Source organism: Callospermophilus lateralis, chromosome 8, assembly GCF_048772815.1.
Source record: "Callospermophilus lateralis isolate mCalLat2 chromosome 8, mCalLat2.hap1, whole genome shotgun sequence".
NCBI lineage: Eukaryota > Metazoa > Chordata > Mammalia > Rodentia > Sciuridae > Callospermophilus > Callospermophilus lateralis.
The window spans coordinates 38,384,361-38,405,402 of NC_135312.1; the positions used below are offsets into that span (position 1 = coordinate 38,384,361).

At 39.1% G+C, this 21,042-nt stretch overlaps 1 protein-coding gene across 1 annotated transcript in view; it reads left to right on the plus strand.

The window, feature by feature from the left end:
* Window positions 1-12,016, plus strand: part of Dcun1d4 (defective in cullin neddylation 1 domain containing 4) — a 70,257-nt gene extending 58,241 nt beyond the window's left edge. The window contains 3 exon segments of the mRNA XM_076864740.2: window positions 6,328-6,432; window positions 8,519-8,621; window positions 8,749-12,016. Coding sequence (XP_076720855.1) covers window positions 6,328-6,432; window positions 8,519-8,621; window positions 8,749-8,804 — 264 coding nt within the window. The 3' untranslated portion in view covers window positions 8,805-12,016.
* The last annotated feature ends 9,026 nt before the right edge of the window (window positions 12,017-21,042 follow it).

Below are 21,042 nucleotides of genomic sequence, written 5' to 3' on the forward strand. Positions count from 1 at the left end.
CTACCAAAATTACAGTCCCAAGTGGGTATTCATTTCTTTCCTCACCTCTGAACCTTGTAGCCAATTAAAACTGGTAATTGGCTATAAACTTGTATTACTTTCCCCCAATTTTTTCTTTGAACTGTACTTATTTATAGTTTTATAACTATCACAGAATCATGAAACTTCCAAGCTGAAAGAAACCTGGTCCAGTCTTGTCAGTATTCAGATGATGAAACAGAGCAAGAGAGAAGGGAACAGCTAATGGCACGAGGTCAGCCCTTGATATGTAGGCCAGAGTCCTCCCAGAGCCATGCTGTCTTCCTCAACTCAAAACTGTCACCACACGGTTGTGTCTTATTAGAGAAAGATGGTGAGATAAAAATGTCAAGAGCCAAAAAGTCAGTTCTCTCATACAATTGGATTTTTTCTCAGTGTTTTCATGCATAGGGATTTTTTTCCCTCGATGTAAATTATATTTATTATGTAAACTATTGCATGGAGTCCTTTAAATAACACACACACACACACACACACACACACACACACACGCTTTGGTTCTTTTTCTTTTTTGAGATGGGGTTACCCACGCTGGTCTGGATCTCTGGGGTGAAGCAATCATCCCCACTCAGCCTCCTAAGTACCTGGTACTGCAGACATGCCACCATGCCAGCCTTGGTTCATTTTTGAAAAGGACCTAATGAGAATAAGAAGATTGAATAAAGAGAATGAGATGAAAGACTAAATTCAGTTATTTTTCATTGTGATTGGGAATAGTCAGTACCAGCACAGTTGATTTTCTTTTACATTCTCAGTTACTGTGAGAGTCTGGGGGAGGTTGGCACTTGGCATTTTGAGAAGGGTGAATGTTGGTTGGGTGGAGTGAGGTGCTGACTAGCAACATCAAGGACCAGATAAGAGCAGAATCCATGCGTTAACATAACAGTAGGGCTTCCCCCCCCCAGCCCCAGCAGTGTAATCCTTCCCTGATACCAAAAGGAACAGATTCAGAATGAGAAGTTTGTGGGCTTGGAGTACAGAAGTTGAGAGGACCCCTGATGGAGTGATTAAGGTGAACCAAAATAGGACCAGAGTGGGTCAGGTAAAGCTGCTGGATGCAAAGGAGAGGCCTGGGCAAAGGATAGTGAGCCCAACAATGAGAGATGGGGAGGGGGGTAGCATCTTTGTTTTTTCAAAGCATTTTAGAGCAGTCAGATGTGGAGGGGTCTTGTGGACGCAGGAGACACCTGGGGGAATTCATTTTCCTAATGCTTTTTTGACAAGTGAGTTTGTTACCAGATCAAACTAGTTTCTTGATGTTCTCACTATTCCAACAGAAGATGCCATTGGCTTCTATTCATTGTCTCTGAGGATGATTCAGGAAGATTTAAGAGGACACATAAAGCCAAAGTACCTTCTTCTTCCAAGAAAAATAACAGTTGAACTAGAAATGATTATGGATGTTACTGACAGAATTTGCTAAGGAAACTTGCTAGGTCTTGTGTTCAGCAATTCCTGGTATATCAAGAGAATTCTTCCTGCCATTCACTTTTGTCTGTGAACATTTGGATTTACTTTCTCTTCTAATTTGAAGCATTTTTTCACTTATTGTCTAGTTTCCCTTTCTCTACAACCCCCAGCACAGGCTCTCACATGTGTGCACACATTCATATTCTCTCTCTCTCTCTCTCTCTCTCTCTCTCTGTCTCTGTCTCTCTCTGTCTCTGTCTCTCTCTCTTTCTGTGCTTCTCTGTGTGTCTCTTTCTCCTCCCACCCCTTTCTCCTCACATTTCATTGTAATTATAAGGAAAACAGAAGGTAAGCCCAGATGAGGTCAGGTATAAAAGTAATATGAAGTAGTCATTTAATTGCAGGCCCATTACCCCTAACAATCTTGTTAGTTTTAAGATTCCTCTTTGGCTGTTGCAGAGCCACTCAGATTTGCTCAGCAGTTAAACTAATTGGCCTCTGTTTATCTCTTAATATTTCAATTGTTCTTCCTTTTTTACCACCCCAGCAAGCAAGATGGTATTATATGAAAGAGCTCAGGCTTGGAATCAGAATTCCTGGCTTAAATTCCATCTCTACCATATATTGATGATTATTTAAGTCCTTCTGCCTCAGTTTCTTTAAAATAATTATAATTGCTCCTATCCTAATGGTATTAAAAGAGTTTAAGAAACAGTACACTCACTGGCTCAAGGTAAAAGTTAACCATATAATTAGAACTAAGGGAGTTGCAAATCTCAAGTTTCAATAATGACTTGTTTTTTGAGAGTAGTGCTTATTAAATATAGTAGAATATGATTGTACCAGACAAAACAATAAGCAAAGTGCCTTTCAACAGACTTCTCTTCTGTTTTAAAGGAAGTGTCAAGAGTTGAGTTTAGCTGGGTATAGTGGTGCACGCTTGTGATCTCAACTGCTTGGGAGGGTGAGATAGGAGGATCATGAGTTCAAAGCCAGCCTCAGCAATTTAGTGGGATACTAAGCAACTCAGCAGAACCCTGTCTCTAAATAAAATATTAATAAGGCGGGTGGGTGCTGGGGATTGGCTCAGTGGTTAAGTGCCCCTGGGTTCAATTCCCAGTACCAAAAAAAAAAAAAAATGAGCTTAGTAAATTGTCTTACAAATATTGTTATTCATAAAATATTGTTGGCTTAGTTCTAAGAGCATAATTATTTTAGATATGTTTTTTCCACCAACAGGAGGGGCGGGTACTTTTGGATTTTATGACTTTTTGCTTTTTTACTTTTTGTTTTTAACCCATGCAAAAGCTACTTTGCTGTATTTTTAGTTTCTAAAACTGAACCACAGTGTTTAAAATTGAAGCCTTGAGAGCCTATTTTACCTGATGTTTATTGATGCAGGTAGCTGTATTAAGAAGGACTGCATTTTCTCTGTGGTCTCATGTGATGCATGCCATAAGGCTTTTGAGGCCTTTTGATTTCACATGCAATTTCTAACTTCGTCTTCACCATTTATTTTTGGAATCACAATAACTAATATATATTTTCTTGAATCCAATTAGTATCTCTTAAAAAGCTGCAGGACTTTATTTCTGCTGTTTTTTTAAAATTATAATTTTAATAAAAGGTTCTTCTTTTTGCATATAATTTTCAAACTATTAAAACTTAATGAAAATTGGAAGTAGATCACCTGGAACAGTTAGGGGTCTCTAGAGCAGATACAGATGCCTAAATATTTAAAGATCCATTTTGTGACATACTTTACATTTAATATTTATAATTAACTTTTTAAATTTCATTTCCATTTTTATTTTTTAATTCATTTGTTCCACTTTAGGAAAGAACTGCACTGGAACAGTCTTATGTAAACAAAGGCACTTTTTGAAGAATTAGAGTTCTAAATCAGACCTTAATAAAACCTCTTTATTCTCTATCCCACATTGTTTGTTGTTAGTCTTCAGCTTCAGGGGTGCATTTATTCCACATATAAAATATAACTTCTTCCACTATTTCTAATGGGATCCTTTGATTTTTAGCTGCACTGTTAAAGGCCTGATCCCTTCCATCCTGCTGTGCCTTTAATCCATGTTTAAGGAGGACAGTGAGAATCTGGTTGTGTATTGTACAGGATTAGTTTGTCCAAAATAGTTCATTTTCTATTATTATTTGAGAAATGACTCAAAATTATTTTTTCTATTTATCTTAGAAAATTAAGGTTTAGTAAACACATATAAATTTTGTATTAAGAGACAGATAGGAAGAAAAGTCTTCATTTCCCTCTCCTTTAACCTGGATGGGTCTTCTGGAAATGCTGGCTGGCTCTTGGCAGGCTTTCTCAAGGTACTTTCTGCTTGGATACTGACCTTGGGATGCAGAAATCTGTTGGTCTGTCCCTTACTTCTCGGTGCTGCATGAACAGAAGGTTACAGGATTGATGTGCACAGTGTACTATTTTAATTTCTTGTGAAGAGTTTTTTGGATTCCTTTGCTGTACTCCTTGAAATGGTTAAGGTGATTTTTTTTTTTTTTTTTCTTTTTCATGCCCATAATGTTGATGGCTGCCTGATAGCATCCTGGGAAGTTCATTTCACTTTTAAATTTGGAACCTCTTTGCAGAGAATTCCCTTAGGGATCATTGTAGTCAGAGAACCCTGGGGAGTGTCTCCATTTTGATGTTTAGTTGGCATTTGCTGTGGGCTCTCTCAACTGTGTTGTTCCCAGGAATTTTTGAGTGTTTCCGGTTATGGTCATTTGCACTTAGGTACAAGTCCCTACACAGGCACTGTTGGTTGTCAGTGAGATGCCACTGTTCAGACTGTGAGTGCATCCATAATATCTCTCTCTTATTTGCTAGGCAGAAGATGGTGTTAGTGATGAGCTGCTGGCTGGCACCCTGCAGAGCAGGAGTGAGTGAGTGCTGTTCAGCTCTCCGGTCCTGTGAGTCTGATGCCTTTCCTCCATGTTCTGGCATCACTGCCAAACACGCGTTGAAATCCTTCATGATCATCAGTTTGTCGGATGATTATATTGTTGCAAAGAGTCTGTCCAGGTCCTTTTGTATCTCTTTTCTTTTTTGTCACCTTAGTGTTTGTCTGTTGTGATGGGGGCATAGGCACTGATGATGATGGAAGAAGGCCCGGTATATTTCACAGCCAGACTAGAGATTTGGGGATTTGGTGAATGATGACAAACTCTGCAAAGGAAAGCTCTTTAGAGCACCACTGTCATCAGCCCAGTGCTTCGTGAACTTTTGTTTGACAAATGGACTTTGGCCTGGTCCTGTGGTGCCGCGTGTGCTTCTCAACAATTTACTCATTTTTCTTGTGGATTGCTTCATGGTGTGGTGTGCTGTTGCTGTCTGCCACACCTGTTACAGGCTAAGGGATGTTTCCCATTTGCTTTCACAGTGTTTCACAGAAGCATAAGCACAAATGCAGCAAGCCAATGAGGCTTGTTTGGTAAAAGACAATCTAAGTCACCTCTTCTACTGTCCTCTTCTCCTTTGTGAATACTACAGCCCTAGCAGGACCATCTGCATGGCCAAGGGACAGGCAGAGAAGGCTGTGAGAAAGAGGCCTCCTGTTTGTGTAGAATTGTGGAATTGGGATGCCCCTGCCATCATCAGATTTGAGTTGGGTGGCCTCTAACAGAGAAGGGTGACACAGTGCCATTTGAATTGACCATTATACTATTTGACTAAGAACAAAACAGACCTATTAGACATTTTCCTTAGCAGCATGTTTCTGTATCTTCATCTCCCTCATTTGCTATTGTGTGAGGCTCTTAACATTCACTGATTAAGTTCTCTTTTAAAGTCAGTACCCTGTGTAGAAATTTACTGTGCACCAAAGAGCACTTCACTGGTGGAGTTGGAAAGTATGTGTGATATAAAGCATATGTGACAGATGAGGGTGGTCACAGCATCCTCCCTTAATGTGGTGAGCATTTAAATTGCACATTTGGGGTAGCCAAGCACATCCTTCCTTTGTAATACTCTTGTAAATTTCTTCAACAGTTCAGGTACTACATGGAGGCTAGCTTTGGATGTGTAAGGTATATTGTGGTCCCAGACCCTCTCGATTCCTTTCATGTAAACTGCCCATTTGTAGTTCTAAAATGGAAACTTATAAGAAAGATGAAATGAGAAATTAGGATCTTTAATTGCAAAAGATGAGTGAACATAATCTACCTTTGTTTCTTTTGTGGTTTCCTTATGAAATGTCTTTCACTTGGTTACTCGTTAGGGACAATCTGCTAAGAAATCCAAGGTAAGAAGGATTTTAATGATAGACATCCTGCTTTCCCCCAGCACAGGTGGCTGAATACATCCTCTGATGAGGAGAGAATCTCCAGGGCTCAGCATTTATTTTAAGTGGAATTTAATTCCAGCATGTTTAGGTACAAGAAAAATATTTACCCCATGAAATAAAATTGTTGAGAAAATGATTTTTATTAAGGAAACCTGATTTCTAAGCATGGCAATCAAACCTTTACACTCCATTTAGTTAAGTATAGGCTTCAGGATCAACAATTATGATTTTTATAATTATCGTAAGTGTCAAGCAAGTTAGTTATAGATTTTTATTTATTCAATGAAATGATTGTAGATACTGCTACATAATTAATTTTGCATTAGGGTAATCATTCAATTGACATGAATCTTTCTTACAATAAATTTATATAATATCAAAATAATGAAGACTTCTGTTATATATTACTTACTCTCCTTCTCCCTGCCTTAGTCTCTATTTGGTTTTTTATGGTGTATGGTAAATGAGTTGTTTGAAATTTTCTTGTTGAAGTGAAATATAAATTTGGATTATTGGAAGTTATTATTTGGAGGCATCTGGCTCATCCTTGTTTTTGTTTGTTAAACAGGAAAAGGACCAGCGCAGCCTAGACATAAACACTGCCAAGTGCATGTTGGGACTGTTATTAGGAAAAATCTGGCCCCTTTTTCCAGTTTTTCACCAATTCTTAGAGGTACCAAATTGTTATTTTATGAAATGTATATTTGCTTGCTTAGAACTACCAAGTATACTTTCCTTAACCATTCTGTGTAATTTTTGTTTGTCGTACTTTATCACTCATAGTAAACATGGTGCCATAACTGCTGTCAGTCAGCACTCCCTGTCTTCTGGAGCTCGTCCGTCCGCGTTGCTTGGCGGAGCCTCATTCTGCCTTACAGTGTATCACGTGCGGCTGCAGCTCTGTCCTTGCCTCGCCCCTCTCAGCCCAGTTTTTTCTTTTTTAAAATTTATTTTGTATGAGCCCAGTTTTAAAAGCTTCATGGCTGCTTAGTTGCCTGCTCTTTATAACAATAGAAAAACAACATTTTCTTTATTTAATGGCTTTAGATGAATTTCCAGCTTTGATTTATAAGCAAAAGTTAAAAAAACAGCCATCTGCCTTCTTACCAAAATTAGTTTGTAATCTGTTCTTATTTACTCTTATCTCCAAGTCACTTGGGGAATTTAGATCAACTTAAGTTCTGTATTGAGAAAACTGACAGTGTCGCCTTCATTTTAAATTTTCTTCAGATGTGTATTAGAAACAACCAGCACTACTCCATCAATCTTTGTTTGTTTTAAGTATTGATGATCAGAATTTTTGAGCTGCTGGTTATGAGGAGCTGGTTTTGTTGAAATGTCCTGCTGCTGCACCTGGAAGTGTCTGAAATATTTGAGTTACTTGGGCTGTCTATGGCATTCTCCTTGCCCTCTTGCCCCAAGCCCTTTTAAAAATGCCCCTTGCTTGCAAGAACACCATAGACGTTGTTGGGTCTTGGAGAAAATCCTAGATCTTCCCTGACTCCAGCTTCCCTCTTGCATTAATAATCTTTCTGACAACTGGACAACGGTCCAGAAGAACCTAACAATTGATAGAATTCTTTGAGGACTGTTATCTCTGAGACTCAAGAAAGTTGTAAAAACTGGTTTTAATGTAAGTATTTATTTATTTATATGATGGTCCCCTCCATGTCCAGTCTGTTGTCATTTCTCTGACAACCCTGTGAGATACAAGCTCACTATTTGGAACAAAGATGGAACTAGGTTCTCGATTTTAGTATACTGAGCAGGAGTTGAGCTGAGTGTGAAGGGTCCTTACTGAAAGACCTGGCTGTGAGGAAACTTGATGTTGCACAATCCCAGGATCATTACTAGCTGTTTCAAACTGTTCTTTGATTCCACTTGCTTAGAAAGGTAAACTTGTAGTCTATGCTTTGCTCTTAAACAAATTTGCATTTTCTTTTAAAAGGAGACAGTGATACTTTGATTCTAGCTTTTCTTATGTTTATATCCTCAAAACTATTGACTTAATTAATTCTCTTTGTTTTTTATGCATTTGTATTTTCCTATGTTTTAGTGGTGAGGAGTTAAAAATTATTGGTTGTGGATTTTATTTTAAAATCTATGTTTAGGAATACTGTATTTTTTAAAAAGCCTATATAGCATATTTCTTGTCTAAGAGGATTTGAGGAACTACTTCACAGCTATTCCGGTTTCTTTTATGATCAGATTCAAGTTCTTAATTATTTGAATAGTAATTTTCTTCAGTGGCAAGAGCCCCCAGTTCTGAGGTCACTAACAAGTTCTCATCAAGTGACCCACCGCTGCATGTGCTTCAAGCCAGCAGCTTGGCAGTGAGCTGTGCTGGTCATGTTGAGGATTGTTAAGGGGAGCTACTCTTTATGTAACACTTTGTGCCAAGGACTGGATAGAGTGCTTTGCATAAATTTATAAGTTCTCTCTTAATTCTTGTAGCATTGCCATTTTACATAAAAGAGCTTCCACAGTATAGAAATTTCACTTCTAGGAATATGAAATTGTGTTTCTTTGATGTTCTTGCCACCTTGAATTGCCACTCCCCACCCCCCACCCCCTGCCCCATATTTTGTAAGGAAAATTATCATCTTAAATTCTACTCTTGCTCTCCCTTGCTTCCTCCTGCATCAGTGTTTGAAATGGAAAGGATTAGCTCTACATGAAGTTTATTAAGTTCATACAGGAATTGAAACTGTCTCACTTGTTCATTTTAAGTGTAATCATATTCCTTTTCCCTCCATCAGCAATCAAAATATAAAGTGATTAACAAAGACCAGTGGTGCAATGTGCTGGAATTCAGCAGAACAATTAATCTTGACCTCAGCAACTATGATGAAGATGGAGCATGTGAGTACTGGGTGCAGAGTGTCCCCTCCCTCCCTCTCCCACATCCTTGGACATAGCCTGCCTGCCTCCCCAAGAAAAGCCTTAGAGCCACTGTGTTTTGTTTTGTTTTTTTTCCCTCTCTCTCCAGGGCCAGTTTTATTGGACGAGTTCGTGGAGTGGTATAAAGACAAACAGATGTCCTAGGACTTTATGCATAGCAGCGAGAGAGTCACTGTTACCACAGTTATGTCACCCATTAGCCATAAATTGCTGTTTGTATCAAAGCGCATGCTGCTTTTCTTGCACTGTCTCCCTTTCGCAGGGATGTTTTGGTGTTTGCTATTGATGGGCCAGCTCTGCTTGCTGTGTAGCATTGTTCTCTTGGAAGGCTGCTTTGCAGTTTGTTATTTACACTACAGATTGGTGAATTTGCCAACGTCCTCACTGTGATTATGTGTATATTGCTGTTTAAATTTTGTATATGTGTATAAAAAGAAAAAGCTTCACCTAGAGATTATTTCTGCAAAAATGTATTGTAAAAATAATTTTGTGGCATATTTCTAGTCCCTTTTTTCAAATGAACCAGTTATACTTTATTTGGTCTCAAATGTAGCATTTCAGAAAACAAGACAAAACAACTGTTACCATAAGCAAACATTGCCAGAATTAACCGTACTGTTTTAAGAGGCCAACTTCTGGAAGGAGGTAGGAGTCATAACTTTTCCATGGCATATGCCAAATATCATTTGGTTTACTTGACAATATTAGCTTTTTAAAATGACAAAAGTTATAACTATTTGACTACTTAGACAGGTAACATGCCACAGATCATTTCCACCATGCAAGGTATAGAATTTTTTTTTTTTAATGTTAAAACTATAGTAGGTTGAATATAGGTACAAAGGAACAAATTAACATGCACCTTTTTTGAAATTTGGGGTTTAAATTCTCATGAACTTTCTTCAGTGGTCCTCCTACCCCGCCCTTTGCATTCTTGTAGCCAGTGTTGGTCTGCTGATGCTTTCTGTGCCACTCAAAGTCAAATTTATTTTGCCTCCCCCATGAAAACCTACTGGTTTGCTGGCAATTTATAACTGCAGAGCACTTTTAATTGTGGCTTGAATTTTTAGTTAAGCTTTCATGGTGTCTGATTTCCTTGTTTTTTTGGGAAAAGGTATACTATAAGTGAGTGCTGTTTCCTTTTGTTTTCTTTGTTTCTTTCATGCTAGGCTTTTCCTGGCAGCGTGTCCATTGCAGGCAGTGGACATCAGACCACCAGCATTGAGCTAATCCTATCATACAGTAGGACCTTTCCTGGAGGGGCCACTTGTCATTACCTGAGTCATTTGTACTGAAGGGTGATAGCCATTATTTATATGGATGAGGAAATGAGTAAGTGGGATGGTATTTTTAGGTTTGTATTTTATGTCTTTTTTCTTTCTTTCTTTCCTTTTCTTTTTACCTTGCCTTCTTGAGGAAATGTATAGATAACATGTTTTCACCCTAACTATCTGGTGCTATTGAGTGACTAACTCAGTCCCTAAAGTTTTGTGAAAACACAAAAGTCTAATGATTTAACCAAGTGAAGAGCTAATGGTGCATTTGAACAAGTGATGCTGTAGTTGTAAGAAAGATCCAGGCATGAGCATGTAATGATTGGAAGATGTTTGGATTATTGGCCAAAAAAATCTTTTCAGTTAAATGTGAACTTTTCAATGGCATTAAATGAGTAAAGCACACAGACAATGCTACTCTTGACCACTGTTTTACAGTTTCTTTGCAAACGGTGTTCAGATTTTCATATTTCTTTTTCCCTAACTAAACCACCAAAGACAGAAATTTTGTATGTATATACAGTGTGTGTGCATATACAAAATCATGATGTGGTAGAATGCAACTACTTCCTTTTTCTACCAAATAATAAGGTTTGGTTTGCTGTGAAATAAACCACAAGTTTAAAAAACTCAGTAGTGACTAAGCATACTTAACCATTCCTTGTTTGTAGTCTCACTTTTAACTTTACAAATGAATATTTGCATACATTAATATCTGGAAAGAATAGAAAATGTTGATGGCAAACAACAGCTATTCAGACTGACATGTTGAAAAGGGTTAATGCGTGTGTCATACAGTGTTGACTAGCCATAGGCAGATCATTTTCAGATGTACCCCAATGAAGCATAAAAATCACACTTTAAAGGCCACAATTCTTAAATTTGATCCCTTATTGTTTTATGCAAAACATATCTAAATCATAGATGAAATTATTTTAAACGTGCTAGCATCAAGAGTTTTGTTTTAAACACTAAGCACAGTTATTCCAAAATAAAAAAGTTGTTATGAAGGGAAGATTTTTCATTTCATCCACAGTAAACATTTTGGTGATAAGAAGAACTCTCAAGTAAAAACAAGTATCTCATGTGATACTAAACTAAGTATTCCAAAGGGATAATCTTGCATAGTTAGAAAACTCCATATCATCTATAAACTTTCTTGGGAAAAAAAAAAAAAAAACCTCTGTGACTGCTGGTACAGAGTGCTTGCCCTTGTTTCCTTGATTTTTATGTAATTACTTTGAAGGGGAGAAAAGGGGGTCAGACACTTCTTAAAAATTTGCCTCAGTCACACAGAATTGAACAGTCATCAAGCACTTATGCATGGGCTAATGTTAAATAAATTAGGGTGCCTTCTTCTGGGTTTTCTTTAGTACCTGAGTCTACACCCTATCTCTCTTCCCTTGTGTTTTGAACTCAACTCCATATTGCAATACTCTGTTGTTGGGGAATACAACTTTTACTTGTTTACTGCTGCAGTAGGTCAGAAATTTCATTGTTTAATTTGTTACAAACATCCACTATAATGTTACGTGCATCTTTTTGAAGCATGACTCTCTGAAGTTTTTATAATCTGACTAGACAGACCTCTAGATTTCTGGTTTAACAACAGATTTCTGTTGCCTCTCAGTCTCCATTCTAGCAGTGCTTTTGAAGTTTATACAGAAAGCTTTAAAAGTTAGTTTTTGCCCTTGGTTTTTATTCTTACAACTGCTGAAATACCTCTGTACGCCTTATCCTTTATTCTTTCATATGTTGTATAATAAATGTATAGAATTCATTGACCAACTGAAATGTTGGGTATCTGTAAATGAGACCAAAATGTGGGTTGCTTTTTTCATAAAATAATTTCTATTGGGGGTTACTGTTAAATGAACAGCAGCTAACCTATAACTGTGAATGCTTCGTGTCGTCAGTATTTGCATTACATTCATAAAAGTGTGCAAGTCCTGTGACTCCCAGCTTAACTAAAATACTGTTATGCCACCTAACTTGAGTACAGCAAACTGGTTTTAGGTTTTAATGGAATTGATGTAAAATGATATCCCATAAATAAAGAAGTATTTGTGTTTGGTTTCTGAACTGATTTGTGAGTTATTCTCTCTCTCTCCAAAGAGTGGGGTAGTTTTAAAGTATAATTTTTTTTTAATCCTTTTTTCCCCCTCAACTTTTTCTATTGAAAAATGTCAAAGCTACAGAAAAAACAATGCAAGAATTACACACTGAACACCTATCTGTATTCCTGTCACTTCAAATTTAACATTTTACCACATTCCTTTCCCTATTCCCGAGTGTGTGTGTGTGTGTGGACTTCTTTCTCTGTAGGTAAATATTTCTTTCTGAATTATTTGAGAGTAAGTTACATTATGGCATGTCATACCTGATATTTTGAAATAATATTCTGTTCCCATGATAAAATGATCACACTCAAGAAGTTTAACACTGATGATATTATCTGATCAAAATTCCCAATAATGGCCTTGATAGCTATTTTATTTTATATCCAAGGATAAAAGTATTGTATTTAGTTGTCAAGCCTCTTTAGTCTCTTTTAACCCAAACATTTTCAGATACAATATTTTAAAGGTTTTGTAGTGTAAACAGGCTAGGGAATGCCGTTCAGTGGAGGAGCACTCACCTAGCATACACAGAGTCCTGGATTCAATCCCTGGTCTCACCAAAAATAACACTTCTCAGACAAATAGTGATTTGGTACCATGTGCTGTACATTGAGCTAATAATAGAGTGCTTGGCATGGACCATGAGCAAGGCAGAAATGACCATTTTTTCCATGCCCAGAGCTGCCACCCAGTTAAACTATATTTATCAATCTGGCTACATACCACAAGGTTTTATACTAGAAGATAGCTTCCTGAGTGCAGGACCTCTGGCACATACTATATGGTCATTGTACAAGGAAGCAAGTTAACAGAGTTCCCAGTCTGGGCAAACACTTGTCAGCACCCAAGAAAATCCTGAAAGAACTAACACATAAAGAGTTTAAGAAGTTTGAATGCAAGAAAGAGGAGGTAGCAAACAAGATTGCTAAAAAGCAGATCCAATTGCATACTGTTTGGGTTGGTGATACAGATGTTCCTCCAGTTGTCGTTAGCCAAAAGCTAAGGTTCAAACCAAGAAAATCGCACATTCCTGTATTCCCAGCAGCTCAGAAGGCTAAGACAAGAGTATCGAGAGTATAAAGCCAGCCTCAGCAAAGGCGAGGCACCAAGCAACTCAGTGAGACTCTGTCCCTAAATAAAATACAAAAAAGGGCTGGGGATGTGGCTCAGTGGTTATGTTTGCCTAGGTTCAGTCCCCAGTACCAAAACAACAACAACAAAAACAACAAGAAAAGCTCTTCAAGATATCCAGAAATAGGATGGTGGAGATAATGGAAAAAACTTAATCCCAAACTGATCCAAAGGAGGGGAGGTGACAAGCCTTAGAATAGGTCATTCTCAACCTGGAGTGTGATAAACAGAAATAGAATGTGTTACATCATCTAGTGCTGGAAGACAACAAAAGGTGAGCTCTGCTGGACGATACTAGTTCACATGGAAATTGACAGGAAATGAATGTTTTCCAGCAATGCAATTGGAACACAAAGGACTGGTGAGAGAATATGTAACTAATGTCTACTCAGACAGCCCAGCAGAGATGCACTGCAGATAATGCCTGTGAAGGAAGGAGATACAGGAAGGTTACTCTAATGGGCCTTTTAAAGCCCTTTAAAACAATGGGGGATACAGAGGAAAGTGAACTGAAAGAAAAATGGAGAACGTTACTCATAGAAAAATAACGGAAGCTCATTGGATCAACCCTGGGGCTACAGAAGAGGGAGGAAAATGTGCTATTTCTGGACAGCATCTTTCTTCATTTGCAACTACACAAAGGCCCAACCTGCTTTCCATACTTGCTGTAATGGGTAACATCAGACCAAACTCACTGGAGTAGGATCTTCAAATCCTCCTGTGAAGAGTAACTTTTATGCAGATTAGAGAAAAGCTCTTATGATTCCATTACAAAAGAATTATCTTTGGAACTGTTATAGCCAGAAAGAAAAACTATCCCCGTGGGGGAATAGCACATCAAGCTTTCTGGCCCTGTTTACTTATCTGAGCTAGTTGGCAGAAGATAATCCAACATTGGGCACGTTCGCTGCTTTTGGCACATTCAGAAGAATAATGTGCGGCTTTTCCCCTGCCTGAATTTGTTCCCGGCATTTATCTCCAATCGCCTTAAGAAGAAATAAAAATGATCCCATGTATAGAAGTACTTGCTTAGAAATCATTGTGAATAGGCTGTGCCAGGAATTGGAAATTGAAAAACAAAAATTGACAATAGTAACTAAATGGAATTTTTAAAGGGGAAAAAAACATTTAAAATGTAAATCTCTTCTTCCAAAGAAGTTCAGTACTTTGAAAGAAATTCCTTTGCAATCATTCTCTGAGGAAAGTGGACTGTGAAGAATCCTAGCTGTGGGAAAGGAGGAGGCTCAAGAGGCTTGGTGTTTTTTCCCTTTGACACTTTCCAGCAGTGACATCTCAGAATTGCCTTAATTTGAATATCTAAAATTACAAACCAGTGTTCTCTAGAATCTTAGGACAAATGTGTGAGGACAGAAAGAGCTGCAGCTGTACTCATTACCAGTGAACTAAGTCACTAAAAAGTTGGGGACCAACTTGGAAAGCATATTGAAAGGCTTTGCTTTTTTTTTTTTTTTTTTCCTGTCTCTGCTTGGTCATTCGTTTTTGCTTCCCTACCTGTGGTGGCTCCTTTTTATTTCATCTTGAGAACAGCTTGGACAGGGAAGTAATCCTATCACAGATGCTCATGAAATCATTGGATAAATAAATACATGTCTTTTAGCAACTTATTCTGCATGTCTCACAAAGTGCTCAGAAGTCTTTCCTAGTCCTTATTTTTCCCACATTAAGGTTGATTTTCAGGTTTGAATGTAATTGTGACATCAAAAACTTTCATGGTGTTAGGCAGAATTCCTGTGTGGAATTGGTAACAGGCATTTAAGTTTGTAAGAATGTACAGAGAAGACTAGGGAAATGAAAAACAGATTGAAGAATTAAGCAGGCCCTCTTGAATGGGAGGTCTTAAATCCATTGGCATCAGCCACATATAAAGGATAGATTAGAAAGACATTGACTAGGTTGGAGCTGAGAGTTCCTTCTGGAGCCCAGGGCATTATAGGAATTAAATAAGGAATGAGTGAAGAGCTTTCTTTAGAGGTCAGGTACACATTCATGGATCATCTTGAGGGTTGTTTCTCTAGAGCCTGGATTCGCCAGCAAACTGTAATGCATTTAGGGCTATAGTCAAGAAGGCCATTTGGTGGTTTTTGACATTATTTAACTCTTTTATCAGGGAAAGTGGTTAACCAGGCAACATGCTTTATACTAATCTCATTGAACACTCTTCAACATTCATGTGAAGGATCTAGAGGGAAAAGGAGGTTTGAAGAGTATGATGGTAAATATTTTTTGGTTTTCATTCTGGCTTATAACACCCTCCCCAAGGATGGTCACACAATCTGTGAAATTGTATCTAGAATTTCTCTTACCAAGGTAAGTTATAGAAACTAATCCTCCTCTGCCCTTTTGTCTTGGAGCTGGCTTAAAGAAATGCTCATGCTGGGTGCAGTGGCACACACCTATAATTCCAGCGGCTCAAGAGGCTGAGACAGGAGGACTATGAGTTCAATACTAGCCTCAGCAATGGCGACATGGCTGAGCAACTAAAAAGTGAGACCCTGTCTCTAAATAAAACACAAAATAGGGCTAGGGTTGTGGCTCAGTGGGTGAGTGCCCCTGAGTTCAATCTCTGGTACACAAAACAAAACAAAAAATTCTTAATTACCTTGATAGTCACAAGATCTCCGTTCTGGAGGGTCCTGCCCCAAACTCTGGAGAGAGGAATGCTACTCAGAGGCCAGAAAGAATCTGAACATTTAGGCCTTGCTTGGTTCTCAACACAATCTTTTAAAACTTTAAAAACCCAAAGGGGTTTAGACAGCTTCTGGGTGACGGAACATGTGAAGGTTCCTGGAGGGTGGCATGCCAGGAGAGGGCCGGGGAGTCCAAGCCCTTTTCCAGTACCTCACCCTGTGCATCTTTCACCTCCATCCTTTGTAACATCCTTTATAATAAACCGGTAAACACAAGTTTTTCCCCGAGTTCTGAGAGCCATTCAAAGTAATTAATGGAGCCCAAGGAAGGTGGGTGTAGAAACATTGATTTTTATAACCAGTCAGTGAGAAGAACAGGTGAAGCTACCTGAGACTTTGTGACTGGCATCTAAAGGGAGATAGAGGGAAGAGCAGTTTTAGGGACTGAGCCCCCAACCTGTGGGATCTGATGCTAACTCCCAGTAGATAAGTGTCAGAATTGAATCAAATTCGAGGACACCCAGCTGGTGTCCACTGCTACAGAATTGTTTGCTTGTGGGGAAACACCTATGCATCTCAGAAATGATCTGTTATGAGTGTATAGTAGGTGAAACTGATAGGTTTGTTTTTCCAACAGAGATTAAGTGACTGCTTTAAAGTCACTTAGCTAGAAAGTTGGGAAGCTGATATTTAAACCCAGGTTCTGTCTCCACCCCAGCAATTTGGTGGGGAGACCACAAGATATCACAGAAGTCTTCCAGGAACTAGGAAAATTGAGATATGTAAGCTCTGGACTGCTTGACTCATTCAAGGATCTCGCAGGGCCATTTTGCGGGAAATCCCCTCCCTCCATCCTCAAGCCCTGGCAACCACCGATGTGTTTCTCTCTTTCACACAACTTTGCCAGAATGTCATACCAACAGAATCCTACAGTATATAGCTTTTTATTTTTTCCTACTTTCATTTTTAATGTGTTTGAGATTTGGTCTCACACTCTTGGTTCATTCCTTTTTATTACTGAGCAGTGTTTTGTTGAATGGTTGTGTCTTGACGTGTTGATGGACATTTGAGTTCCCAACTCTGGGCAATTGCGAATTAAGCTGCTATAAATATCCACATATAGATTTTTTTGTAGACATGTGTATTTATTTCTCTTGGCTCTTTTGGAATTTAGTGTAACTACTAGGCCTTATAACAAGTGAATATTAAACTTTAGAAGAAATTGCCAAACTTTTACACAATCGTTATGCTATTTGGCATTCCTGAGAGTTCTAGGGGCTCCTCATATCCTGATCAGCATTTAGCACTGTTGAAGTTTTTAATTCCAATTTTTAAAATTTTAACTAGTAGGTATGTACTATATATACTTTCTGACTTGAAAACACATCAAATGTTATAGTGGTGCTTTCATTAACCCAGGTTTGGTGAATTCATTAATACTTTTTGAGTAAATTCATTTTTCTCTAACAAATATTTCCTAACAAATAAGTAGAATATATTCCCCAAGGAGCTTTACAGGATCTGTGGTCACCATGTTTCCTGGATCAAGGGTTAAGGTGGTCAGTTCCTATGGAGGACAGTATTTGGGGCTGCTTCTTGCTCCTTTGTGACACTCTGAACAGGAACTATAACTTTATAACTGGAGACTGCCTGTGTTGATTCCAATATAAATAAGATTTTATACTCACATTTGGTCATCAGAAAGTGATTTTTTTTCTAACCATCTCTTCCTTAAGAGGTGTGTGAGGGTGAGGGTGTGTGTGTGTGTGTGTGTGTGTGTGTGTGTGTGTGTATTTGGAAAAAGCACCAATGAGAAGATTTTCTCTCGAGTTTTGAGTAACTCTTATTTACAGGTGGATCCAAGTTTGAAAGACATATAATTACATTCCACAGTTTACAAAGTGCTTTTTCTTCCCACAGTCTTTCATTTGAGTCACACTACCACCCCCATGAAATAAAATTTTTTAAAATTTTTCACTTAACAGATGAAAACAAAAAACTAATGGCTCATAGAGTTTCGTTAATATATGTACTACTCAAATTCACACTTAGTAATTGAAAGGGCAATGACTAAGACCTCCATCTTTTACCTAAACTATGTGTTCTTTCTCCCATCCCACCCTGCCTGGTGTGCTTGCACTGTTCTGCTCTGTGTTTAGTGCTGAAAGCCATAGGTCAAGTCTACATTGAGGGGCAAGTGAGGATGGCTGGACCCAGTCCTGACATCCCTGCAGCTGCCATGGCTCCACTCAGCCATATCATGCTAGAGCCTGCGCACCCTCATTGCTGGTCCGGGGAGACTTAAAAAGTACTGCACAAAGGATCAGAGGATATGCACAAGGTAGCCCACAGTATAGTCCAGCCAAAGCTGTCCAATGCCAGCACAGAATCACATCAGCCATGAACCCAAAAGCAGAATGTGGACGCTAAAGAGATGGACAATCAGGCATATAGTTAATTGTGTCTATGTACTAGGCGTGGTGTTGGGGTCCAGGGATAACACCTGGTCCCCACCCTAAAGCTCAGACTGTGGAAGAGCCCTGTGAATGTACACTGTTAAGTGACACTTCAGACCATTCAAAGCTATGGGGGGAGGGTGGGTGTGTGAGGAGTCTCCAGAAAAACCGTGTGTGTGTGCGTGCACACATGTATGCATGTACACACATTTATTCATTTATTTAGGAATTGTCTTATGCAGCTGCATAGGCTAAGAAGTCCCCAGCACTGCTGTCAGCAAGCTGGAGAGCCAATGTATAGCTTGAACCTGAGTCTAAAGGCATGAGCACTAGGGAAGCCAATGGTATAAACTCTAGCCCAAAGGCCAACAAAGCCCCAAGAAAGGTTGAGGTTCTGGTATGAGTCTGAAGGTCAAACGAGACAGATGTTCTATTCCATGTAGTCGGGCAGGAAGAGTCCACTCTCAATGGCATGTGTGTTCTGTTCTAGTCCAGTTGCATTGATGAGGCCCACCCACATTAGGGAGTGCAGTCCTCTTTCCTTAGTCTACAATTTCAAAGGTTAATCTCAATCAGAAATACCCTACTGACACACCCAGAAGGTTTGACTGGACACTTTGACCCAGTCAAGTTGACACATAAAATTAGTCATCACAAGCCAATCACTTGTACACCTTAAACCATAGGCTCCAAGTAAAGATAGTAGGCCATTGTGACACTTACCATGATACAACTATTCTGCATACATACCTTCAGAAAAGAACAAATATTTTTATGTTTTCTCTTCTTGATGTATATGGCGATATAACGTGAACAGTACTTAAATATTTGATGTAAATTCAATTTATCTTATAAGATAAGGAAATTACAGAAAGAAAAAAAACAGATTATAAATACATAGAATAAGTTATGCACTGAATGCTTGTGACCTCCCCAAAAGTTATGTGTTGAAATCCTAACCCCCAGTGTGATGGCATTAGGTGGTGCGGCCTTTAGTAGGTAACTAAGTAACGAGGAGGGAGGGCTGCATGAATGGGGTTGGTGCTTTTACAAAAAGCGACCTCGAGATCTCTCTGCTGCCAGAGGATACAAGGAAAAGTCAAGAGTCTGCAGACTAGAAGAGGGCACTCATCAGAATCCATCCATGCTGTCATCCTGATCTTGGACTTCAAGCCTCCAGAACTGTGAGAAATAAGATACCCAGTCTGTGGAATTTTATTATAGCAGCATTAAAACTTACACACACACACACACACATTTGTGATAAAATAAGGAGTAAATACTCATGTTAATTACAGTTCTCATTCCTGTGACTGGTTGTGGTTGTAGGTGGTGTCTATAATTACCTTCTTCTCCTACCCAGTCTTCATTTATTTTGCCTTCAGAGGCACCTCAGCTGGCCATGGTGATTTACCTGGCCAGGTAACCAAACCTTCATTCCTGAAGTATCTTGGCCATTAGTAGTCTTGCCTAGATTGAGCGGTTGTACTTTTCTATTGACCTTGGTAACAGGGCGTAATAATAGAGAAGGATCTGCCATATTCCAGACAGTCCCTTCCTTACCTCCACTGTGGAGGAGGAGGAGTTCCACTTGGACCAACTGTGACTTCTTTCTTTGCTCATCAATTCAAGGACATGAAGAGTCCCAAGTGGCCAGTGACTATCTAAATTTCCAGCTCAGTGGAATCATTGTTCTGTCTTCTGGTGTCAATATTCTCCCTTTTGGCACTAAGACCTCTAGGCCAACAGAGTAAAGGTCACCAGAACTAGAGGCAAATATTTTGCTAGTGAGTCACTAGGGATAATAGTGAGTGGTGCCACTCCCATTTCTATTCCTTGATTCTGGACCCATGAGTACTGGCTGTTAGGGGAATAGCAGGGTAGTTTAGATGCTGACTCAGAACAGGGACAGCCCTCTGGAGAACCTTTCCCCAGCTTTTTAAAGTATTTCCACCCTCTGAGTTTTCAAAAGGCCATTGCACAATTCTGTTGAGCCATGACTTGAGGATGGCAAGGAACGTGGTACAAACAGTAAATTCCATGAGCATGGCCCAGTGCTGTACTTCTCTTGCTGTGAAGTGAGTTTCTGCTCAGTAAGAATGCTGTGTGGAATACTATGAAGCACAGCATTCTATAAATCCACACACGGTAGGTTTTTGGTATAAGAATTGCACGCAGGGAAGGCAAACCCATATTCAGAGTGTCTGTTCCAATAAGGACAAAATATTGCCCCATCCCTAATGGAAGCAGCCCAGTGTAATCAACCTGTCACCGGATCACTGGATGACCAACCCAAGGAATGATTCCACATCAGGGGCCCAGTGTTGGCCTTGCTGATGGCGAACTGGGCCCTCCACAGCCACAGCCAGGTCAGCCTTAGTTGCTGAGCCTATATATAAACTCCATCTTTGTTACCATGGCCACTTTATTCATGAGGCAATTGGGGAAAACAGAGTGACCAGGGAGAGGCTGACTAGAATCCACAGAAAAGGTCATCCTATCCATTTGATTTTTAAAATCAAACTCTGCTGAGGTCATCCTTTAGTGAGCATCTGCATAGGACACAGATAACTTTACAGTGTTTGCCCATTCATAAGGATGACATCAATTTTACAATCAGGTTCCAAGTCTGAACACCAAGACAAGATACTGGCCATAGCCCGTGAATTCATATGTAATCATATCTGGCCATATCTCACCAGAGGCACAGGTCAGGAGAGAAAAGACAGGAACCAGATGCCCTTTGGGCTACT